At 39.3% G+C, this 19,360-nt stretch overlaps 1 protein-coding gene across 1 annotated transcript; it reads left to right on the top strand.

The window, feature by feature from the left end:
- Nucleotides 1-1,981: 1,981 nt before the first annotated feature.
- Nucleotides 1,982-10,380, top strand: prox2 (prospero homeobox 2). Its single transcript, XM_024272170.2, has 5 exons — nucleotides 1,982-2,659; nucleotides 3,821-5,382; nucleotides 6,948-7,055; nucleotides 8,147-8,341; nucleotides 9,477-10,380. Exons 2-5 carry the CDS (start codon nucleotides 3,862-3,864, stop codon nucleotides 9,642-9,644), a joined length of 1,992 nt encoding a protein of 663 aa, XP_024127938.1. The 5' UTR covers nucleotides 1,982-2,659; nucleotides 3,821-3,861; the 3' UTR covers nucleotides 9,645-10,380.
- Nucleotides 10,381-19,360: the final 8,980 nt, after the last annotated feature.

Genomic DNA, 19,360 nt, shown 5'->3' with positions numbered 1-19,360 from the left:
TTGCATTTAGAATTATTAACAATTAATTTTTTTGTCCTGTCCCTTTAAAAAAATAAAATAAATGCAATTTCTTAAGTTTCTTTTTGTCAAATAGGAGAATCAAGTCAAAACTTGAATTGAATTCAACACAATCAGTTCATCAATGTTTGATTAAACTCATGTGGAATTAAAATATTAATGGAGAACAAAAATTATAATGGAGGTTTCACCTGCTTCCTGTTGAGATCAGTGAATAAAGTTAAGTCGTTTTCATGTCAGTTTATTCACAGTCAACATAGCACAAGATTAGATGCTTAAAATCTTTACTTGTGGAAAAAAGGTGATTTAAAACAATGTTTATCTCAGCTTGTCTTGAGTGGATGCTCCCACAGATGTAGGTGTCATAAAGTAATAAACCTCACATTCCAAAGGAGTCTGCAGTCATTCCTGTAGGGAGGAGAACAGAAAGTGTTCTTTGAAGACCTTTTAGGTCAGGGGTCCTCAAACTTTTTCTTGTGAGGCCCACATAACTGTTTTCTTCTCTGATGTGGGCTTGTAGGCTAACAAAAAGAGTGTAAAAATCACAGGGTGTGTCTAAACATAAACATTTATGGATTTCCCGATAGCCATACAAAGCCAAATTTTAAATTATTCATAATTGTAATCGTCACAGAAAAATTAATACTAAAACATTTAATAAAATCCAACCAACAAATAGTCTATCCTCTCCTGTCACAGTTCAGACTGCAGAAGGGTGGAATAAAAAGTGACGTTTAATGTGGGTCTCTGTCGGCCAGATTGAGAAAGAAAATAAAATGATGTATCTCTGATAGTGTTTTGGGGCCTGACCAAATGGGGAGGTGGGGCAGATCCGGCCTGTGGGCCATAGATTGGGGGCCCCTGATTGAGGTAAATCCCTGCGTCCCTAAATCCTTCACATTGGACAGGGGCGTCACACTTAACAACAGGGGCCCCAAATCCAAAACACACCTTAGGTTGCAAGTCAAACAGAATAAACATTCATGGAACTCATAAGACAACAAAATTGTTAAAACTTCTAAAAAAACACTTTTTAAACACATATATGAGTGAAAACGCAAGAATATTATTGCAGACTAAATCAACTTAAACCATAAATAACTTTCAATATTACTCTCCATAATAAAATATTCTGCAAAAATTGTACAAGTTAGTTGCTTTGATGTGTTAGAAAGATAACATTAGGCTGTTTATAATAATGAAGTAAAATGATGTGGAGGGCCGGATGCAATTACCCCGCGGGCCGGATCCGGCCCCTGGGGCTTGACTTTGACAAATGTGATACAGCACACGTGTCAGAGTCAAGGTTCTGGGGCCGGATTCGGCCCACTGGGTAATTGCATCCAGTCCTCCACATCATTTTATTGTATTGTTAATTATGGCCCGATGTATTCTTGTACTTATTTCTGACTTGCATAATTTTGACAATTTATATTTATATGGAAAGTAAAATATTGAAAGTCATATAAGGTTTAAGTTGATTTATTCAGGAATAATATTCCTGCCTTTATACTATTCAGAATTGTGTTAAAAAGTTACAATTTTAAAGTTTTAAAATTGCCATTTTGTGGACTATTTTAGCATTTACTAAGATTGTTTTAGGCTATTTAGGAGTTTAGCTAATATTTCAGCTACATGCTAGCTGTTTTGGCTAATTTAGGCTTTTTAAAAGTTTTTAAAGCTGTTTTGGAGTTAGGCTAATATTTTAGCTGTCTGTTAGCTTCAGCGTTTTTAGCTATTAACTTCAGAAATTTCAGCTATCAGCTTCAGCATTTTTAGCTATCAATTTCAGCATCTTCATCAGCAGCATTTTCAGTGGCCAAATTCAACTTACAACATTCACACTAGAATTATTTCAAGTAATGCTATATATCTAGTTCATAATTATGTAAAAAGTGGCTGTTTTAAGAAATTTAAAAAATGTAGTAGAGTGTTCAGTAAATGTTTATCCTGTTCAACCCGCTACCTAAGGTGTGTTTTGGATTTTGTCCTCCTGTGAGATTGAGTTTGACGCCCCTGTGATTTAAGAATTGTTCAGGGTTTTCCTTATCAAGAAATAGGGTTTTGGAGGTAAAAGACCTGTTGGTGGATTCAGGTCACATTTGGGCCTTCTAGCATCCAAAGTGAAGACATACTCTCTAATATCTTTATGAGATCTTGATAGAAGTTTTTTTTTTTTTTTTTAACAGTCTGGAAGGTATTCCTGGTGAGTTGTTCCTTTATTTCTCATCCTTTGAGAAATCAAACAAGTCACTTTGAGTTTTTTTCATTTAATTGTTTTTTGTTTATGAGTTCCCACAGTTATAAGCAGGTTTTGTGTTAATTAACCTTTAACCATCATGATCAGATTGTGCACAAGTACACTTCCATCAACTCCTCTGAAACTCAGCCCCCAAAGCACCGCGCCTGTCACTCTGAAGAGGACTTCAAGCCTTTTGGGTAAATGGGCTCGTGAGCTCCTGACCACCTCCCCTGCGCGCACGCGGCCACGCCCCGGCTCTCCTGCATCGACTTCGCCGCACCCCCAGCAGTCAACTCTCAGTCCGTGCAGGCCAGCAACTCGGCAGCACTTCTTGCAGCGCAACAGGTAAGGTCCCAGCAGAGCCGCTCACTGTCAGCGCGGTCACACCGCAGACCCAAAGTGAGTATCTTGCATGCCTGCAGCCTACTTTGCTTCTGTACATTTCATGTCAGTCTTGTGGCTTTGTTTGAGAAAGGTGTGATTTCCTTGCAGCTGAAACCGTCATAAAGACACACGCTTATACTGACTAATTAATAGATTATGTAGGGTATTTATTAGGTTTCTTTTTGTGTAAAATGCTTGCATGCTTGTAATTATGAACTCTCTTCGATTCAGATTTGTATTTAACTTATTTTTCAATAAATGTAAACATATATGTATTTTTTAAAAATAAGACATATTTAATAAATTGAAAAAATAAATTTAACTAATTGCAGCCTCCTTACTTTTTATTACCTAATATTTTGTTTATATATTAAATTAGTTTAATTTTTAATTATATAAAATAAATAAATCACAAAATGAACAATATAATTCAATTTCCTGATATTTCTATTATTGTGTTAACTTTTCAAAAATGTTTTTAAAAAAGTAATTTGTAAAATTTAAAAATAAAAACAATTGTGCTCCCCTCAGTTGGTTTCTATTTCTTTTTTTAAACCATCGATGATCATCCGGTTCTTTCCTTGGAGTGAAAAGCTCAAAAAAAACAAGAGCTTTTTCATGATAGTTTCTCTAGTAAATAATGGATACTCAGACATTTCTCCTTTTCTTGTCTACGGCTCTCCTGAGATGGAATTTACCTTTTGTTGCTATTATAGAGTTCTTTTATCTGTTCTTTAACTATTATGACTATCCAGAGATGAAAAGATACAAAACATTTTTTTTATTTAAGATTTGAATTTATTTATTTATTATTCTTTGAAGTGAACACAGAGGATCCTAAAATAATTTAAGGCTTCTTGTTTTTTTTCCTTCTTCTTTTCATCCCTGAAGTATAAATACTATATTATAGGTCAGCTAAAAAAAAAGTAAAACTATTACATTTTAATGACAAAAAGATAACATGCCATATTTACCAGGTTTCTTTGTAGGTTTTACATTTTAAGTTACAATTTTGTCTTTATTCTAAATATATAAGAACAGCACAAAATAAAGGAATTGCATTTTTATATCTAAATGAGTCTTAAAAATTTTATTTTTTGTAAGATTTTAAAATAATTAATCTAAGTGATGCAAATTCATTTTAAAGTTTAATATGTTTTTTACTTGTCATTTCAGATTCTTGTGTTTTAAAGCTGTAGTTTTTCTCCGTTGCGAACATGAATCTAAGCCTTCCCGACCAAAGCATGCACACCTCGTGTGACGGCTGCTTAGAGGACGACAAATCCGATGTCATGATGCCCTGCTTCCGCAAAAACATGTATGATGAGCCTCTGGCCTCATACTCAAGCGGTTCCATAATTTCCCAACTCCTACGCAAGTCAGTCCACGGCAAAAGGGTGCTGGACGAGAACAGCTTTTACCTCTCCACTGCTGCCGACTCCGGCCAGGAGGATCAGAGCAGCGTCTCATCGAAGGACAGCACGGTGGAGGCCACGTCCCCCACTGGACACACCTCTGCAGGAGCCAGCCCGGAGGAAGAGCATCCGCTGACCGATCATCTGCAGGCCAAGAGAGCCCGGGTGGAGAACATTATTAGGGTCATGACTGGTTCTCCGAACAGCAGGCAGCACGGAGACAACGAGAGGCCTGGGAGGGAGGCGAGAGAGTCGTACAGGGAGAACAAGCGTAAGCAGAGACTGCCTCAGCATCAGGAGCACGGTGCTGCAGGAGTACAGGTGAGCAGACAACCCGGCAGCAGAAACGGGGAAAACATCAAAGAGGAAGAGTGCCATAAGCTGAAAGAGCAGCTGCACAGCATGCAAAGGCTCCTCCATCAACTCCAGGAAAAGTTTCTGCAAGTATACAACCAAGAAGAACCTGAATATGAAAACGGTGAGGCGATAGAAGCTGATTCTGATCACGAGATTCTGGAGGAAAACAACTGCTGCATGAATGCTGAAGATGACTATGAGAAGAAGAATAGGAGAGTGACTGCAGATTGTAAGGATCAAAAGACAGGGATTGGTTACCTGGTACACCAAGGAGAAGGCCAGAGCCTACAGGAAACTCTGAAGCAGGAGCTCTCCAAGGCTGTCAATGATTGTGTAGACAGGGTGTTTAAGAAGGTCTCTTCTGCAGGGCTGGATTTATCTCCTCAGCAGCGTATGTCCTCATCACCAGAGCTACACAGCAGCTTAAGCGCAGACAGAAAGAGCCAGCAGGGCAGCTCCAACACGGATCAGCCCCAGGCTGAAGAGGCCAGAGTGAAATCGCAGCCGCTGGAGTTCTACGAAAGCTCAGAGGCTCAAAGCCCCCAGGACCAGACAGAAGCACTGTCGCTGGTCGTCCGCAAGCCAATCGCAGCTCCAGTGAGCTCCATCACCCCAACGGTGAAGAGACCTTACCCCATTCACCAGACACCCTTCCAGTATAACTACAGCGCCCCGCTGCATGACACCCACATTCTGGAGCACCTTCTCAAGTATGGGCCACACTCCAACTTCGCCGCCCTCTCCTGCATGCCCCCATCCATGGACAGAACCTCCCCAGAGTCAGTGGATCTGCCGTGGGACGCCATCTCCATGAGGTCCAAGGTGACGTCCAGCCACCTCGGCCACCACTCTCGCCCCTCATCTTTGGGGGCAGTGGCGGTTGATAATCTGTGCCTCCCCCACGTCAAGATAGAGTGCAGCGAGCTTCAGAACATGGCCGAAAGAAATCCTTACATGTCCCTCAATATATCCTTTTTCTTGAAATAACGTTGATTTAAATATTTATGCAACAATACAATTCAATTAAATGAAGCACAAGGAAAACACATTTTAAAAAAATAGTTGAAAGACATTTTTTTAAAACCATGGAAGTAAACAATTTAAATATATTACATTTAATATTTGTGGTTCTTTCTTTTTTCTTTTTGATACAAAGAACATTTATCTTGTGTTTTAGCTCATCTAACTGAACAATGGTGGACCGAGGTTCACTTCAGCCTGGGCAGTTTCCAGTACCAAACTTCAAGGAGAATTTTCCCTTTGATCTCGCTAACCCCACAGAAAATTATAGCATCTTCTTTAATCTAAGCAGAGTAATGACTTTAAGTCTAGAAGAAGACAAATAAAAAGGAATACAAGGCTTTGATAAGAATTGCCAGGAACAAAAGCCAATTTTTCAAAGGCAGAGAAAGCTTCAGTTTCTGTTGCAGGAAGTATCGCTTTTTTTTTTTTTAACTTGAAAAGGTGCAGGATCTATTTCTACACCATCAGAGTGATAGGGGTGCATCTAAAAGGTCACATCTGAGTGCTGGTGGAAACCACAAGTGCCTTCCTACCATAACACTTGAGCTCTTGTCTTGAGCATTTGTTGTTGGATACCTCTGTCAGAAGGTATACGATTGAACTTGAGTGCAAGATAACAGAATCCGTCGCCCGTGAATTCGGCGCTGTTATGTTTGTTTTGTCGAACACAGAATAGCGGCTCAATTCTTTTATTTCGCCAGTGCTGACAACATTATTTGACAAAATGGATTCCTTAATATTCATCATTACACAAATAATCTTAGGCTAAAACCCCAGAGGTAATGAATTTTAGTCTATCTTCTCGTTGCAAGGCTTTAGAGAAGAATATGATGTGCTACCTCTCAGGATTCGCTTTATCTTTACAGTGCAAAGAGCTCTGCTTCCCTTTGAACAATGCCACATAAATCTTTCATCCAAACTTTTTTATTTCAAAGGTAGTATTCCCTAATAAATGTGTGGTGCGCTGACCTGATAAGAAGATATTATGACCTAAGGCGAGGTAGTGGACTACAGAGGAAAGGATCCTGTGCACCTTTGTTGCCTTAGGGGTGAAACTTGTAAAAGAACTGCTTTCATTTGTATTAAAAAAATGCACACAATAAACAAAAAAAAAATCTAAACATTTAAATTTGGTTTAAAAAAAAAACATTTTTTTTTTTTTAGTAAAAAAAAAAAGCAACATACGCTGTCTTTAAGTCAACTCAATTACATGGGAAAATCAGCATCTCCTTTCACAACATTTCCAAACAAGCATACTTAATTCCCAGCCATAAAGTGCTTTGCTCTCTAATTAAAAATCCCTAATCTAATTCATTATTCTGTTTTGCCAATAAGCACATGTTAGAATCCTTATTGACTCCCCAGTTAAAGCCGAGCTGTTCTTTAGTGAAATTCAATTTAGCCGAAGATTGAGGCAACACAATACTCCGGCCGACTATCGCTTTGCGTGTCTGTGTGTGCTTTAGCCTGGGATTAAATTGTCACCTTTCCTTAACGCAAATGTGAACATCCAGGAGGGACTCACTCCCAGTCATCTGAAGAAGGCCAAGCTGATGTTCTTCTACACCCGCTACCCCAGCTCCAACGTGCTGAAAACGTACTTCCCTGATGTTAAGGTAGTTGTTTTTAATACACGTCTAAAAGGAAATTCTTTTTCTTTTTTTTTATAATCGTCAACAAGCCATAGAGTTGTTTGTCCTGCGCTTTACCCCCTGGTGTCTACCTGTCACTGTGTGTTTGGGACAGAAAAAAATCTGCAGTGTGTCCGAGGAGAGAAACAAAAAGGCACAGGGTTTAAATAACAAAGGCGCTGAGCTGCTAGTATGTCCTGGGGGCAGAGGGAGATACAGGGGCATTCTCTCTTTAAAAAAGCCTCTCCAGTCAGCAAATGGAGTGACAAAGGACTCTGTAGGGAAGGCATTGCTATTGGGTATCAACAGAGAGTTGGTATTAGAGACTTGTGCTATTGCAACCAGGCAAGCTGGTCCCAAACACAACATCCTGCGTATTTTGGCTTGGTCATCCTTTTCTCTCCTCTTATTGTTAGCATGTTTTTTGTCTTTTCTTCTGTCTTCTTTCCATCTTTTTCCTCAACACCTCACAACTTCTCCCCCATTTTCCCCCACTATGAACTCTCAATCCGACGTGATGCTGTTGCTCCGGCCCGGCAAACGTCTCCTCCTTGCTTACAATCCTGTGGTGGGAAGTGGCACTGAACAAAAGACCACATAATCCCAGTGTCTGATTCCATCCTATCAGCCAGAGTCAATGAGAGGGAAGCTTCCTTCTGTCCTTGTGGTGCCGCTTTCTCATCCACCACACCAGAGAGAAGAAGCGTCTTTGATGCTTGCCCAGCCCTAAGGCCTTTTTTTTCCTGTCTTTCTGGGTGATGAGATAGAATAACAAGACTAATGTCAAGACTGAGTTTAGAAACACACAGCTCTGACAGATGTTTTTTCATCCTGGACATTGGTGGGAAAAGATCAGAGCAGTTAAGGTCACGTAGAGTGACTGATCATCAGGTGGCGCTTTGCACTACATGAACTAAATCCCCTTTATAGCCACTATGCTTTCAGAAACAAGTAAAAAATTACATCAATCTGAGATTTAATTAACATTTGAGTACGATTGGTGGAGTTTCAACTTGAATTTTAAAAAGAGCAGCAACTTTTAACAGCAAAATTGTTTTGTTTTTCTCCATCTCTAGTTCAACCGCTGCATCACCTCCCAGTTGATCAAGTGGTTCAGCAACTTCAGGGAGTTTTACTACATCCAGATGGAGAAGTTTGCCCGTCAGGCGATCGCCGACGGCATCAGGGATGTCAAAGACATCACAGTCAGCAGGGACTCCGAGCTGTTTCGAGCGCTCAACATGCACTACAATAAGGCCAACGACTTTCACGTAAGTGTTGCTCAACGGTTGCAACAACACGTCATTAATATGAGAAGAGGCCCATGTTTCTCAGAAACAGAGAAGGTTTCAGTATCTTTTACAGGTAATTTTTAAATTATCTATGTATCTGTGCAAGCTTACAATCATAGATAAAAAATAATTCAATTTAAAGTTCACAGACTAAGAGGTTGTTTATGAATAATTAATTAACTAGACAGTGACATCTCCTTTTGGAGGTGAGGTGGTCGTCGTAGCGACGACCTCAAACACACATGTCAGCCCTCCATCATGTACGCTCCTGTGCTGACCTGTGTGTCACTCTGCACCTGCGGCTGACCAGCCTCTGCAGCCGCTATCAAAACTCCAGAGTGATGCTTTATCACGCTGTGGGAAGAGGAAGCCGCAAAATCCCGCTAAAACAACTTGGGATTAGAGAGCCAGTATGCCTGAGCGAGACAGAGATTGCTACTGATGCGGAATGCTGAGAAAGACGCTGTGGATTCCGAGGGAGAAGGCTGTTCGGTGGGAAAGGGATGAGACCGTTTTCTTTTCCTTAGGACCAAGACATTCCTTTCCCAGGGATGCTTTTTAGTCGGGAGATGAGTGGAAAGAAAAATAACTTGTACCAACAACTGTTGTGCTAACTGGAGAGTGGATGGGAACCCAGTGCTGAGGGAGAGGCTCCTCCCACGTTCTTGCCCATCCGTCTGTTATTTATTGATTAACACAGCCAGCCACCTTCAGGGTTTTACAGCTATAAAAAAAAAGAAAGTACAATTTATTGTAAAAATCTTAAATATCCGGATTTTTTTCTTTTCATTTTTTGTAGAAAAGGCAGCAGAAAACTGAATTATATACATATAATAAAAGAAAATAATGTTATAGTTGAAAGTAATTAATATAACCCCTTAAAGCCCATTGATGCAAATACACATCAAACCACTTTGGCTCCAAAATTACGTTAATTCAGCATCTACTTTAAAGCAAAAACTTTTTTTTCATAGTTAGAAATAAATTCGAGAATCAAAATATTTAGATGTTTACACTACACATCCCTATTGGGCAGAGTTAAGAAGCAATAGTTCATAAATTGATTTCTAAAATCAGATTAATATATTTTAATTATCTTTTTTTCCCCCTTAAGGTTCCTGACAGGTTCCTGGAGGTTGCTGAAATCACCTTGCATGAGTTCTACAACGCCATCAGCGCATCCAAAGATTCCGACTCCTCTTGGAAGAAATCCATTTACAAAGTGATTTGTAAGATGGACAGCGAAGTCCCAGAAGAGTTCAAGACTTCCTCCTGCATGTAGGCGGGGTGAGAGGTCGTGTACAGGTGAAGGAGTGACTTTTTGCTTGGCAATAATATATTTATTTGTTTCTTGTGGTGCATTTTGAGTGTAATATTGAAAGTAATTAAAAAAGCAAGTTTTTTTAAGTTTTCAATTTAAAAATCTAAAATGTTGTGTTCTGCACTTAAAATGGTAAAATTAGAAGAAAAAAAGCAAATAGTGATTACCGGTATTTTTTAAAATTAATTTTGTCAAGGCAATGGTGGAATTTGTAGTTGTCTAAAGCGTTTACAAAAATATAATCATTCCTAGTGTAGCTTTTTAATTTTTTTGATACGTCTCCATCAAATTTTTGTGTTATTTCATAGCTCATCAGTATTGTATCAGTGGGGTTTTACGTTACATGAAGTGTTTGAGTTCTGTTCTGTACTGTAAGTAAATGAATCTTTGTTCACTAAAGTCCTGTAAACTCTTTTCGTATATATCAAACATTGTACTGAATGATTGTTGAAATTAAAGATGCACTAAATTATAATAATATGTGTCCTTTGACTATTGTCACCACGTGAGCACATCTGAATGTTTGTAATGCTGAGCCCCTAAGGTGCCTCTAATCCACGTCCAGCAGCCAGCTGCGAAACGCCCCCCCGAACTATGCTGTTCACATTGTCCAGCGAAGCCAATTCAAGTCAACTTTCTAAGGCCTGCATTCATTGTGTGAGCGCTGCGGATGCGCACAACTGCCATGTCTTGAAAACAGCCACAATGCATTCCCCTCTCGTGACTAATGCCCAGAGGTGACCTCATATCAATTGTGCCACTAAAGCAAAATTCCACAAACCCGTTGACTCTTTCTTCCAGGCAACCACTTGATTTTTTAAAAATCTTTGCACATCCTGCAAATGTTAGATTCATCACCTTGAGATAAAAGTGGAAAAAGCATGTAAACATTTTCCACTTAAGTTGCTATTTTTCAGTTCCAGCAAACATTTAATTGAAAAACCAGTTAAATTACATCAGAAACGATAACATTAAGGAAATTAAAACATTGCTTTGACTGTTCGATGACAACGACTGGAGACAATAAACCTCACTAATCTTTTAATAGACATTTCTTTTCAATTAGATATGTCTTCTTCAGTAAATTGACTTACATTCTCAACTCAATTAAAATGCCTCCGATGGAGGCAAAGTGCTTTGCTCAAATTAATTTGTTGTGTGACATTTTCTGAACAAGACTTGGTAACCTCTCGCATAATGAAAGAAAACAAATAAAGTACCTTCAGTTGTTTGAGCGCCTCCGGCCAGTGCGGCTTGGACTCAAACAGAGCAATATGAAATTATGTTCTGAATTAGACAGCTTCTGATAAAGCAGAGCATCCTCTGTAATGAAGAATTGAACGAAAGGCAGCGCTTGAATTAAAACAAAAACAGTCGGAGCAGATGCTCCTCATCACGTTTCTGACCTTTACTTATTTCACAGAAATGTATAAAAGAACTTTTGAGTTTTGAGTTTTCCTCTTGGAGAAGGGTAACAGCATCCTCTAGTGGCATTTTTTAGTACTGCACACAGCTCACTCTAACCTTTTCAAGATTTTTTGCACATTTATTTTAAATTTTTAATCAAAATAATTTATATAATATATAATAATCTCCACACAGGGAAACACTTTTCATAGTTTAGAGCTGAAACTTACAAACTTAGACAAATAAAGTTGCCGTTGAGGCCAAAATGTCTGAGCAGTAACTATGCTGGGTGTTCTAGTTCATGTGGGAAAGTAGAATGAGCCGGCGTCCCCTCAGTATTTAAAGATAAAGGAGGGATCAAACATATCTGAGCGAGAAACAATACAAGCTGTGGGACTGGGGGGCACTGGGACAGTCCCTCGGTTTATAATCCCCTGCTCCACACTGGGAGGGCCCTTGAAGCCAAGCGGGAGTGTAACTTGAGAATGGAGGCCGCTGACTTTAGGCTGCCCTTCAGACAACCACTTCTTAGTGTAGTTTGGTGTGATCACCAGTAAATCTTTATTAATTTTAATTGGAGCCTCTATTTAAAAGAGCAATTAAAGCGGATTAATCGAGCCCATCCCGTATAATGTCTTCTGTTAATTAGTTTGTCAGCACTGTTTTAATATCGCTTAATGACTTCATATTTCAGGGATGACATTAAAGGGATGGTGAAGGAAAAGAAATGGCCTTATCACAATGCACTGCCTTAATGGGAAATGTCCCCCCCAACCAGCAGGCAAGGTCAGGGCTGGGGCCGCTGGGGAGACGGAGGCTTCAGGATGCCACGGAGGCAGCCGCCTCCGGGAACGCCACGCCACACACACAGCAGCGTTGCTATCGTCGTGTGGTTTCTCTGTTGGTATAATAGCCGTAGGGATGCTGCCGGAGACCTTAGGCTAACACTTACAGGGGGGGCTTTCAAACCTGTTTAATAGATAATATGCATTTAAAGTGTAAAGATTTAAAGAAAGTAAAAAAAAACTGAATGAGGTGCAGGATGCCTGAAGTATTTAGATTGTTTACTTTTTTATCAGTGCTATGTGATGTCTGCAGTTGTCAATATGATTGTTTGAGCCATGACATAAACAAATAAAAGATAATAAATGCAATGTGGTTTTGGGGCCAAAGTAAAGCACACCTCCAAGGATGATTCTGATGATGATCCTCTATTTTAGTCAAGGACCAGATGATTTTTTTAAACTTTTGACATCACTAAATGACTTTTTCCACATTGCTCTCCATCTGAATGTTCTGCCACTACAGTCATACATGACACTGGGTTCTTCCCTCACAGTGACACCAAGACAAAGATGACCAGGAAGCTAGAAGTCAATAACAACTCGACACACATCGTTCCCTCCCCTCTGCCCCGACTGGCTCGAATCTCTTCTAATTTGAGTGTTCCCTCGCACCTCCGCTCTCCTCAGCAGATTCATAAATCTCATTCCCATTATCCCGCTAATTAGCCGGGATTACAGGAGCATGTAATGCCCCCGCTTCCCAATAGATTGATTGGAGGACGGTCTCTTTGTTTTGAAATCACTTCCTGATTGATGTACAGAGCCCTAGTTTGCAATTGTAATGGCCCAGATGTTAACAATCAAATGTGTTTCCGCTCCAGGAAGTAACAGTCTGTCATGGAGGAGGAACCAGCCGAGCGTGTAACGACGCATCACGGGAGTGCGGGGAAGGAGGAGAGGATGAAAGGGTGGAGGTGGTGGTGGGGTGCTTGGCAGGTGCTGCTTGGAGATGGACTGTGAAGAGGAGACGGGAGAGAGTTCACGTCTTTCTGTAAAACAAAAAGCTCTACTTTTGTTGCATTTGATTGTAAGTTTATGTTTTCTTGCAGCTTTTTGAACTGCGGGTGATTTAAAAAGTTTGCAATTAGGTGACTAATTTAACAAAATAAAAGCACAATTTTAATTTTAAGCTCCACAATAAAATCTTAAAATCTGACCTGCAACATTTTTTAACATTTGCATGACAATAATCCAGTTTCCAAATCCCCTTCTATGTCACAGTGATGCACTGTGCAAAAGGTAGAGGGCACTATTGTCTAAGTAAAATGATTTTTTTCCTCGTTCCTCGTCCCCCTTTTTTTTACCCTTCACCTATAAATCACTCTCCTGGATAGTTAATGGATATAGAAGCAGATCATGAGTGAGCTATCTGTGGGGCGATAATTTAAGTGAAGATCCTCACACTGATTGCAGTGAAAGGTTATTTATTTCAACAATAATGCAGGACACAACGGAAGTATCTGGGCAAGATTGCCAGCTAGGGTATGCTGGAGTGCTCATTTCCAATGGAGCAGTCTTTAAATTGGGTTCACTTTCCCCCAATGAGCATGTAGACTGCAGTTTATTTCAACTTTATGCACACGGAAGCCTGTGCTTCCCTCTTGAGGGTGGCTGGGGACTCTGAGATGTGGGAGACGGTGAGTTTTCAGACTTTGAGAAATGCCCTTTTTGTCCCAGAGTCTCTGGAAGCAGGAGCTGCTCCCCTTCTCCACCAGCACATACCCTCTAATTAAAAAGCATGATGACAAAAAGGGACCGGTCAGAGCACGGTGGCCTGAATAATAGCCAGAAAAGGCTCCTAAAAGAGAATGAGCTAAACTGCATGTGTGCATCTGTTTGTCCATATGTGTGACTGTTTGCATGTGTGTTGTGTACACAGTAGAGGCTGCTGGACACTATTGATTGACTGCATGGCCACAAAAGCCAACAGATACTCCAGTTCTCCCCTCATGCAGAAAACACATGAAAAATGTCCAACTGACATGTTTAGAAAGTCCAGGAAAAAGCTCCATATGTTGCCCCATGTTCCATGTTTGGAGTCTGCAACCTGTGCAATAGCCTGCAATCATAGTGGGCACTTTCTGTTTGAGCTTCATGCTCCAGATTTTCAACTACAGCAAAAATATGCATCAGACAAGAAATATAACAATTCTGCAAGAGAGACCTTAACCATCCATGGTTTGGTTAGCGGGTTGCTTCAGATGGGTGAGCTCACCTGTTCACCATCAAAGTGAAGGAAATAGATCACAACGCGCTGACTGAGCAGTCTACAGAGGTAGAGCATGAGGGGGTGCTGTTAGGATCTCTATCCCCAGATGGGTTGACTGATCATCTGATTCCTTCCTTGGGGTGATGTAAGCTAAGCAGCTCTGTGAATGCAGCTTTTCTTTCCAGATGGATGGATCGCAGATCACATCCTCCCAGACAACTGAATGGGTCCGATGGGTGGCCGGTCCCAGGGGGGACCTTGCTGAGACTGGCAGCTGCAGCGGTCCCTCCTGGCCCGGCTCACCCGAGGGGTGTACCTGCTGCTCGGCTTGTGCCCCAGTGGCATGTGACAAATGGTGACATGCTTCTGCTCCTCGGCTTCGTTAGATCAGTGGCCCTGATTGAAAGCAAAGCAGCAGGCATTTCTCAGATCCATATGGAGAGCAAGTGGGGGCATTCTCATCTGCAGCCGCCGCGGATGCTCAGACAAATTAAAATAAAGTGATATCATTCCACCACATAAACGTATGCAATTTTCTGCAATAATGGGGGTAGCGGAGATGAGCATATGCACAGCCATCTTTTTATTTACATATGGATGAGTCCATTTTTGTTTTTATGCACACCACTCTCTTCATTAAAATGTGCAGCTAAGTCATTCAAAGAGCGATCATATTTCACAGGAGAGTTCAGAAGGATTTTGAAGAAATAAAACGAGAAAGAAGACAACTGAGTCAGGCCCTCCACTGAAGTTCCAGCAGCTTTTATTAAAAGTGCAGCATGATTGATAACCTGTCAGTCATCAGAATAATAACGACCAATCCCGTCTTTCACAGCCAGCTCTGCTTCCCGCCCTCATCCTTTATGCCCCTATCACCTCCAACACATCCACTTGCCATTGAAAACCTGTAATTGAATGAGTTTTTGTCAGCATTGTGATTAATCATATTAATTTGAACTAATTAAGAGATGGTGTGAAGTTATGACAATTAGATTAATGAAATTAGTTTAAACTTTTTTTTTATTTTTTCCCCCACCAGTTTTAATAAAAAAGGGAAAATCAAACCAGGACTGTTATGAAACAGTTGGCAATCTGGATTTTGGGACTAATTGAATGTCTGATTTTATTAATGATGAAATTTATAAAAGTCCTTCAGGGGGAAATTAACGCAGATTCAGCTGCTAAGAGTGGAAAATTAATTAAAATTGCTAGAGATATTCCTGCCATTAAAGGCACAGGCCTTGTTAACCCCAGTCCTTGTGTGAATGGCTGTGTGTGGGCACAGAGGCTCTTCGTGGTGACTGCATATGGGGATTTTTGAAGGATTAAAAATGTGCTGATATTGCTTTATATTTTATTTCTTTTAATGAGTTTTCCTTTGCAAAATTAGTGCATGTCGAGTCACAATCCAGCCTTTGATTTTGTATTTTTAGAGCAAACTGCATGTTGACTTGCAGGTGATCACTTCACTGCATGTTGACTTGCAGGTGATCACTTCACCTTGATCAACATGCTAACATCTCTTCTACACCTTATTTACAGATACTGACAAAGCTTTTCCTGTTTTTTTATTAGTTTCGTGTTATTTTGTAATATATGTCACATACTTTTACCTCAGCTTTTTATTTCTTTTCCTATCTGCTAAACAATGCAGACTGTCTGAGTACACAAAATGAATGTGGACCAAACAGCTCAGTGTGAAAGTGCCTTCAGATTTATTAGAGCCATTAACAGTGTTTTGTCCTTGAAATTTTGTAAGATCAAAAGTTTTATACACCTTAAACATCATTGAGAGACAAACATTTTAGAAAAAAATACCAGATTTTTTAAATTAATTCCTATCATGATTATTTTTTTCAACATCATGTCTAAAAATAAAGCTTTAATTGAGAATAAATCAAACATTTCTGTTTTAAGAATCAGCATTTTATATTATTTTTTATGTTTATTTAAAGACATTGTCACAGTATCAGAATTGTTTGCATGTTGCTGAGTCATCCATGAAAAATAAACTGCTTAAACACATTAATGCTCCGTTGCTCATCAATTATACTGGTTCTGAAGTATCTCTAAAGTTCAATACTGAAAAACTGTTTACTTTATGGAGTATTCAAAGTAAAACTTGTTTGTGTAGTTTAATTAAAGGTGAAAAAAAAATTCACACCTAAATTCCCATTTTTTCTTTTATTTACTTATGATGATAAGTGCATTTTCAGAAATGTCCTATTTCCTGATTTTATTTTTTATTTTTTTTTATATCTTTAAAGTTGATTACATCATGAGTAAATGGTAAAAATTGGAATTTCTGCTTTTCATCAAAATACCCAATAAAAATGATCTTTATGGTGAATTTTAACATGTTCTTGTGGCATTTTCTTATATGATGGAGGACATATATTAAGAAAATTAACAATATACTGTGTTATTGAGAATTTCTTTATTCATATCATGGTGAGTCAGGAGCAGACAAAATAAATGCAGTTTGACAGTGCTGGTACTTGTTATGTACAAGCTACAATTAGCAGGCAACAAGCTCCACTGAAAAACATGTCCTGATTACTTCCACTTGCAGACATCTTTGTTTTCCTGGTCTGAGCTGGCTGGATAGCTTCAATATAATTTTTGTTACAACGTCTTGGGTTGTAAAGGGTGGTAAGCTGCATCGAGAGAGTGTAAATAAAGGGATGATGGGAAATGAGAGCAGGCTTATCTTGCACCAACAGTCCCTAATCATAATTAAAAGACCACTGGGAACACTTTTACAATAGATCAAAAAATGATTGGAGTGAGACTTAAAATAATTTGAAGATTATTTTACTACACATATAGATGATGCATATCTTCATGAATAATTTATCATATTTTTTACTTATCTGGTTGAAAAACCGTATTAAGAATAACTATATAATGTATCAGAAAATATTATTATTAAAGAGAGTGGCGCTTTTCCCACGACAAAACAAATTGTTTCAATTAACTTAGTTTGGACTTAATTTTACTTTGAAAACCATAAACATTTCACTCAAATTATCACTACATTTCAGGCGTGTTTTGGGTATGTTGGGTTAAAGACAGTTCACGTTGTCAAATTGTTGCCCATAACCTTTGAGATATTTCACAATAAAAGAACACAACATTTTCTGCCATATGTCCCTTTGGAAAATCAAATCCACCATTTCTATGGACTCAATAATTTCATTTAATTATTATGGATTCACTAACAATCAGGGATTAAACAGGCAATTGTTTAAATGTACAGCATTTCTCAAGAAAAGGCCATTTTGTAACCTTTTTTGTGCAACTATCCAATTGAAAGTTCCTTTCTATGTCAGTCAAACAGCAGTTTTTTTGGGCCCATTCCAAGCAGCTCCTGTGCTGTTGTGAGGCCAGTGCTATTGATTGACACTCAGGTCAACCCTGGCCACTGTAGGTGCAGTGAAGGTCTGACACTCGTGTTGCATGAGCTCACCATGCACCCTCAGCTCTGCATATTCACTGGCCTGTCTCCCTCTCTGCAGGCCAATTCATAATTAACAGCTGTTGGCTTGTCAAGAGTGGCCCTGGTTACCGCGCACACACATATATTTATATTCACTGTGAAGACCCCTTGGCATGGATGGATTTCAGAGGCCGTGAACTCATCCTCTATCCCCGAATGATGGACACTCACCTGAAAGCTCAAATACATTTCAGCCGGCTGTCACCATCCAGCCTTTTTTTCCCCTCTTTCCATCTCTCTTCCCATTCTGCCCTTTTTTTAAAAAAAAGAATCCAGTTCCTCCCTCCTCTCTACCTCCTCCTCTTGCTCAGCACCTTCTGTCTCCCTGTCAGGAACTTTTGCATTAAGTCTGGTCCGTCTGGCTTGTGAGGTGGCAATATGAAAATGAATTGTGGCCATGGCCGGCCCGTTACTATGTGTGTTTGTCATAGCTGTTTAGCTGAAGTTGAAATGTAAATATAGACCACGGGAGATCTTGCGTGCGATAGGCTGCTTGAAATTCTAATAAACAAGTAGCTGTCCACTTGTAATAAATGATGCCTATAAAAAAGGCTGATTCCTTGTGAAGATAAAGATGAAAAGTAATTGTTTGTGCGCTCACAAAATTAATCAGATCAAAACAGGGGCAATCATTTTAAAGAGACACCAGACCCATAAAAAAGGCAAAGCTGTGATAAAGTATTGGCTATCAGGCATGCAGTCTGGAGGTTAACATTACAATATTATTGAGGGCCAGTATTCATGTGCTTAGAGATAGTATTGTTGCATATATTCAAAAAGGAGAAAATGTTTATGGTACATATAAGAGGTCTGCAAATGCATTCAAGGAACAAGGTCACAAAGAATGGACAGTAGTGGTTTAAAGACCGACTCCAATGAAATTTGTTAGTGTTTTTAACATGTTCTTGGGGCATTTTTCTAATGATGAAGGGCATATATAAAGAATATGAAGCATAAAACTGAGTTCTTTATTCAAATCAATGTGAATCAGGAAAAAATGTGGTTTGAAAAAGGGAAATAAATTTCTAATGAACTGTACTCCCGCACCGCAAAATCAATGTCCTAGAAAATGTTTTTTTTTTTTGTTAAAAGGGTATAATCATAATTAAAAGACCACTGGGAATACTTTTAAAATAGATAAGCAATCCCTGCTTTTGTTTTTTAAAATATGGGTAGAAACCAGAAAAATTAACAAAAATTTAAATTTTATTCAATAAATGTTTTAATTTAGCACTAAGAAAATATTTTAATATTACATGTCATGTAAATTCTTCAAAATCAAAGTGATTTTTCTTGATAAAAACACTTAATATTACACGATTATGACATGAAGATGTGCAGCTCCTGATGGCATTTCTTTGTCCAAAATTTTACAGTGCCCTCCCAAAAACAAGTGTGATTTGAAATTGGTTTGGGGGAGCTGTTTGCTCAGCGACAGCTGCCATCACTTCTGTTGAAACTAACACTTGCAGTGCCAGCCAGGGGTGCTCCACTTACCCAGATGCCACAGTGATCAACACACACAACTTGTGCCATCCGGTCTGAAGGCCCAGATATGACAGACCACCTGGAAAGAGAAGGGGTAATGCAAACATGGTTATTTTCACAGCTTTGATATGCTAAACATACAAAACACACTCCAGCAAAAGGGCCAATTTCTGTATCTGGGTGTTTAGCAGTACACATAGTGAGGACACAGAGAAGCTCTGTTGAGCTC

This window comes from Oryzias melastigma, linkage group LG22, assembly GCF_002922805.2.
Source record: "Oryzias melastigma strain HK-1 linkage group LG22, ASM292280v2, whole genome shotgun sequence".
Lineage (NCBI taxonomy): Eukaryota > Metazoa > Chordata > Actinopteri > Beloniformes > Adrianichthyidae > Oryzias > Oryzias melastigma.
This window is presented reverse-complemented; position numbering and strand designations above follow the sequence as displayed.